Source organism: Coptis chinensis, chromosome 9 (assembly GCF_015680905.1).
Source record: "Coptis chinensis isolate HL-2020 chromosome 9, ASM1568090v1, whole genome shotgun sequence".
NCBI classification, from domain to species: domain Eukaryota; kingdom Viridiplantae; phylum Streptophyta; class Magnoliopsida; order Ranunculales; family Ranunculaceae; genus Coptis; species Coptis chinensis.
In genome coordinates this window covers 69,350,092-69,355,852 of record NC_141464.1, presented here as the reverse complement: position 1 = coordinate 69,355,852, position 5,761 = coordinate 69,350,092, and the positions used below count along the sequence as shown (strand labels likewise).

Sequence of the window (5,761 nt, the reverse complement as noted above, 5' to 3'; positions counted from 1 at the left end):
CAGCTTGTTCTTCTTGACCAGTGGTTTCGTTTAGATCCCCGACAATGAGTCAGGGGGAGGAGTGATTTGCGGCAAGGTTAGTGAAGCTGTTCCAAAGATCTGATCGATGAGAGTGGTCCGGGTGGCCGTAGACAAAGGTGCATAACCATTCAGTTCCAATAGGATTGTTTTTTACAAGAGCTGCAATGTATCTTTCGCAACAATGGACAATTTCGAGATCGAAATTGTCATTCTAGCCAAGCCAAAGGCCTCCACTGCGACCGTTCGATGGGAAGTTTGCAGAATGTTGGAAACCAAGAGAGGAGAAACGATTGTGACTAGTAGACGCATCGACTTTCGTCTTAGAGAGAAAACATATATCGGGTTTAATAGAGTTCATATGTGTTTGCAGTTCACGAATTGTCGCAGAAACCCCGCTTCCACGACAATTCCAAGCAAAGATACTCATTGTTGTCGGCGGGAGGCCTCGCCTGGGCCTGCCGCCAAAACATGAGAACAAGTCTGGGAGGAATGGCGAGAATACCAAACCGTCAAGCCAGACAAAAGAACCCAGAATAAAACATAGAATTGTTGAGGGAGAGGAGAGATGGATTTGTTGGGTGTAAAACCCCAGAGATAACTATGATAAATGATAACAGGATGGTTTAAGTTATACCAATCACAATTATATCCAAAAGGAACATAGCAAATTTTAAAAGTGCGGATTGCATACAAATATACAAAAGTACTAATAAAAAGAAAGATATAATTGAAAAAAGGAAGAGCTACTAGTATAGCGTAACAACAAAGAGAAGTACGCAACAAACATGTCATCATAGTGCAATATGGTATACATTTGAACTTAAAACACAAAGGATAAAAACATGTTGACACAAGCAGAGATGTATTCAAATAAGTAGTTAGGTTCTTTAAAAGATTTTCTTTTGTTACTATTATGACCTTTCTAGAAAGAGCACTTGAGTTAGGAAGAACATACATGCATGTGACGGTGCTTATGCAATAATAATATGCAAAAGTAGGTATTACTATGATGAGGATCCAGTGATTATCATATAAACGCCAACTTTTCAAAGTTGAACATAAAAGATATGTAAATTGCAAACTGATGACCGAAAGCGTAAGATGCTCAAAGTCCCTTTTCTCTCCCTCACATCACTTTGCGTTTGCAAGGTCCATTTGCTTCTCCGGTGGTTCTGCCCCGAGCCAAGTAAATCATTTGGTGTGTCTCACGATCTCAAGACGGCGCCACAATGGGTGAAAGATGAGCATATCGACTTGCACTACCCACAACTTCAGGTGTGACCCATGTCTAGTGGGCAGGCAATAGGGTGATTTCCACCAATCACTCATCCCGTGGAGTAACTAGAAATTTAGGGGTCTTGATGATGGGGGTTTGAAGAGATTTGGATTGATGGTTTGCTTTTGGGTAATTGGTGGAGAAAGGAATGAGCTTTGGGCGGTAGAATAGTTCCCATTAGTATTTGCTTGGAAAATTGGAGCCCAAACTACTAGTTATTGGGCTAGTCTCACGTGATTAGGCCCATTTGAAAAGGATTTTGGTTCCAGTAGCCCCTAGGAGGAAAAGGCTTTGATAGTTTTGGACGTTTTGGAGTCACGTGGGTAGGTGTTTGGTCGAGAGACTTACCTCTCTCATCGATGTTGGCTTCTCTCTCATTTGTATTTTCCTTTGAGTTTAGAGCACCAAAGACAAAAGTCTTTTCCAGCAGTACACTAGGTAGACTGTGCGTAGTCGTTTTTTCTTTTGAGCCTTTGTGAAATGTCTCTATCACCTGAACACTTGAGACTGAAGCACACGTTTTTTCACGTGTTTGTTCTTGACTAATCTTAACGTGTGCTTGGTTATCCTTAACGTGCGCTGCTTCCAACGGTTCTATTGGAGCGAGAAGGATCCTGTTCCTCGCATCAATTTTTGCTATCTTATTACCTTCCTTTTCTGCAACTGCTTCCAGGTCCAGCAAAAGGTTTCTTGCAACCAGCTGACTTCCCGGTGATTCTTGGCTGATCCGTTCAACTTTTCTTCCTACTGGTTTCGCCCACTTTGGCGATGATTTCATTTGTGGAGACTGGATCATGGTTGTATGATCCCCCTCCAAAAACCAATAACACCCCTTTGGATTGTCTGCTGCTAGCAGATTCTGACATTGTGTTTCAAGGTGTCCTAGCATGGCACATTTGAAGCAAATAGGACCGGATTTCTCATACCGGAAAACAACCATTTTCTGTTTCCCATTAGGAAGTTTGGAATTGTTGCCCAATACCAAAGGGAGAAAAGGGTTTACCTGTACCTTGATTCTTGCATAACTCCCACATGCTTGGTATGTGTCCGGGAAAATGATTCCTGCTTCAGCCGCAATGGCAGTGACTGTTCTTTTGCTGGTTATAAGTGCTGGTGGAAGTTGGTGTAGCTGTACCCAAATGATGGCTGTGTCAAACTTGAGGTTTGAGATATCAGTGAGGGGTTTGAAATCTGTAATGAGAAGAAGATGACCCATAATGGTCCAAGGCGACTTCTTTTTCACATCCACAAGTGATTCTTTGTCTTGAAATTGAGCAAGGAACAGTGCATCTTCTTTGTAACTACCCAAGGAACGAATACGTAACACTTTTGGAAACTCCCAAAAGTTTCTGATGAGTTCTATTACCCTCTTGGGTTGAGCTTTGTTGTTTTCGAAAAGCCGAAGTGCTACTGTATGTTTCCCATGCTCTACAAGTTCATCCCACACATCTTGTGGAAATTTTGTTTCTACAATCTTTGCACCCGGTAGAGATAACACCCTACTAAAAGATGCTTCAAGTTCAAAAATTTGTTCATGATGTTGCTTATCCATAATATATGAGAAAGGGAGTTCTATAGAGGAAAGAAAAGAGGTGTGAGTGAGGGAGGTGGTGGTGGTGTTATCGTAGGAAGAGAAGAGGTGCAAGAAGGTTTGAAGGGAGATGTAGTTTGAGGAGAAAAGTTTGCTTTCTAGCAAGGAGAGTAAGTGTGAGTTGAAGAGATAGTAAAAACTAGACTTAACAATTGAACATTCATCCTTGATCAGTAACGAGATAAATTGAAAAGGTGGTGTGTTCACCCTAAGATTTACTTGGAGACTTTGCTCCATTTTTTTTTGCTGACGTGGCAGCTGCCTTTAAATGCTTGAACACTCAATAGTTCAGCTTCTCTTGCTGCTTCTCTTAAAGCCACCTAAATTCCACATAACCTTCTTTCTCTGTAACTATTAACTAGCAGTCTAGCACTACTGAAATCATGTTTTGTGGGGTTTAGGAAACCCAATTAGCTTTGGTTTAACACGGCGACGTTTTCACTATATATACCACGAGTCCATGATAAAATCCGAGACATGTTATAATCTCTTGACATTATAGATTGTTTGTGATCAATTTAGATTCCTTTCAGCACAACAAGCACAAAACATACACCATTCCAGAGTCGAGAAGATTCCGATATGGGACTGTTAATCAACAGATTAACGAATTATCGCAAAGGATCGGCCAGAATGCAGTAAGAAATGATGCGACTCAAATTGTTCAAAAAATGCTCAAGACATACCGCGCGTCTCCGTTCAGTGCCGAGGTCCTCAATAAACCCTCTCCTCAAGATTTTGTCCAGCCACGTTTCCCAATGTACGATGGCAGCACGTGCTCCGGTCAGCACGTGGCTCGCTACATTCAAAGTCTGGCGCTCTACAGTTCACCCAAGTTTGATCACCTCCACTGTCGATTATTTCCAGCCAATCTCGAGGATGGCGCACTTGATTGGTTCTTCTCACTTGAGTCTGATTCTATCAAAACCTTTGAACAGCTTACTGATCTGTTTGCCAGTCAATACGTGCACAACAGACGAAAGAAAGCGAATCTTGACTCACTGTTCCAGCTATCATTCAGGGAAGATGAAACCATTCGCCAATTCTTAGGACGGTTCAAGGCTGAACTGTTATGTATGGAAAGCGGCCTGAAAGAGTCTTTTGCCACACTGGCATTTTCTAACGCCTGTCGAGTGCGTAATACTGACCTCTCCATATCATTGATGAAAGAACGCCCAGAAACGCTGTCCGAACTATACGCTCGGGTAGACAAGTATATTAAATTGCAAGAAAGTTTGAAGCTCCATGGCTTAACCGAGGACCAGGAGGTGGCAGCGATCTCTGATCACACCCCACGTGCCAAAAAGCGATCCAGGTCGCTTGCACCAAAGGCAGGTAACCAACCGGACAACAGTAGAGAGTTCATTGTCCTGACACGCTCCCCCAGTTACATACTGGACCAGATCCAGCGAGCCTCATATTTCCGACCAGATGTGAGGCAACCAATAGATCGACCTGACAAGCCCTACTGCGCATTCCACAAAGCAAAATGCCACGAAACCAATGCGTGCTGGGGGCTTAAGCACTATCTCCAGGACCTCGTGGAAGCTGGTCATATAAAACAATACACCAACATTCCTGACGGAGACTTGCGCCATAAACTTATGGCTCGCCGAGTACGCAGTCGATCTCCACTTCGCCATAACCACCAAGAGGTTCAAGCTCGGCCTCAAAGCAGAAGACATCCCAGAGACCGTTCTCGCCACGAGCGAAGACAACACTCGTTAGATCGCGACAATGCTAGAACCATTCATATGATTACTTTCCCAGATGATTCTGTAACCTCCTCCAGAGAGAAAAGACGTCGTGTCGGTGCTCTTCAGGAAGTGTATCATTTCACTCCACAAGCAGCACATGCCCCGCGAAGCTCAGGTCGCAACACAGGAGATATCATTTTCACAGAGGCCGACCTCAACAAGGTCTGCCTCCCTCACAACGACGCACTTGTCGTCCATGTCAAGATTAGCGACCGGACGGTCAAAGCGCCATCCCCGATCGACTTCGAGTTCGTGTGACATTTTGTTCTACCACACCATTCAAGAGATGAGCTTACCCAAATCAGTCCTCATAAATCCGATTGCCCCCCTTTACGGGTTCAATGGCTCCAGAGCCGACCCCGTTGGTGACATCATACTCCCAGTATCGGTAGGGTTTAAAGAAGACAAAGTCAGCTTCAATACACGCTTCAGCGTCCTAGACATCAAGTCGTCCTACAATGCCATACTAGGACGGCGTTGGATCCATCAAATGCAAGCTATACCGTCAACATTACATCAAGTTCTCCGTTTTCCAGGCCCTAGAGGAATGATGGAGCTTCGAAGCAATCAGCTCGAAGCGTATCATTGTAATCAAATCCTATCAGCAAGCACGACCGCCAGTGTACCAATCCACACAAAGCACGAGCCTACCAGTTATACAATGGCGAACGACTTAGTTGCCGGAGTCAAAGTCCAAACTGCACCGCAGCACGCTGGGGGCTCCAGCAAGAAGACCTTCTTTCCTGTTCAGACGCCAGGAATCGCTCCAGTAGTCGTTACTTCACTAGGCAAGACCTCATACGTCAATCCAGTATCCGTCGTTCCATCGATCAAAGCCCCAGAGGTCGCATCAGATGTTGTCGTGCCACCATTTACGACCCCGGAAGTCGCACCATCAAGTATCATGCAACCAGCCCCGGTTCCAGAGATCACGCCTACCCCTGTTGTTATGACCACAGAGGCCACCCCAGCCACTGTTGTCGTCGCCACAAAGGTCGCTCCAACCTCAGCTGTCAATCACACCGTCTCTCAGAGCGATAAAGCATTCCCAGAGATCAAATCGCCAAAAGACACATCACCATCAGAGGCAACACCCCCAGCTGCAGACAAAGAGCG

The 5,761-nt window shown here is 44.7% G+C and overlaps 1 protein-coding gene across 1 annotated transcript; it reads left to right on the top strand.

Annotated features, from left to right (window-relative positions):
- Positions 1 to 3,559: 3,559 nt before the first annotated feature.
- LOC147477666 (uncharacterized) lies at positions 3,560 to 4,903 on the top strand. Its single transcript, XM_086586053.1, has one exon. The coding sequence runs from the start codon at positions 3,560 to 3,562 to the stop codon at positions 4,901 to 4,903; it is 1,344 nt and encodes a 447-aa protein (XP_086442179.1).
- The last annotated feature ends 858 nt before the right edge of the window (positions 4,904 to 5,761 follow it).

Coding starts and splice junctions, on each gene's coding strand:
- LOC147477666 (XM_086586053.1), top strand. CDS start 3,560: ATGCTCAAGACATACCGCGCGTCTCCGTTCAGTGCCGAGGTCCTCAAT.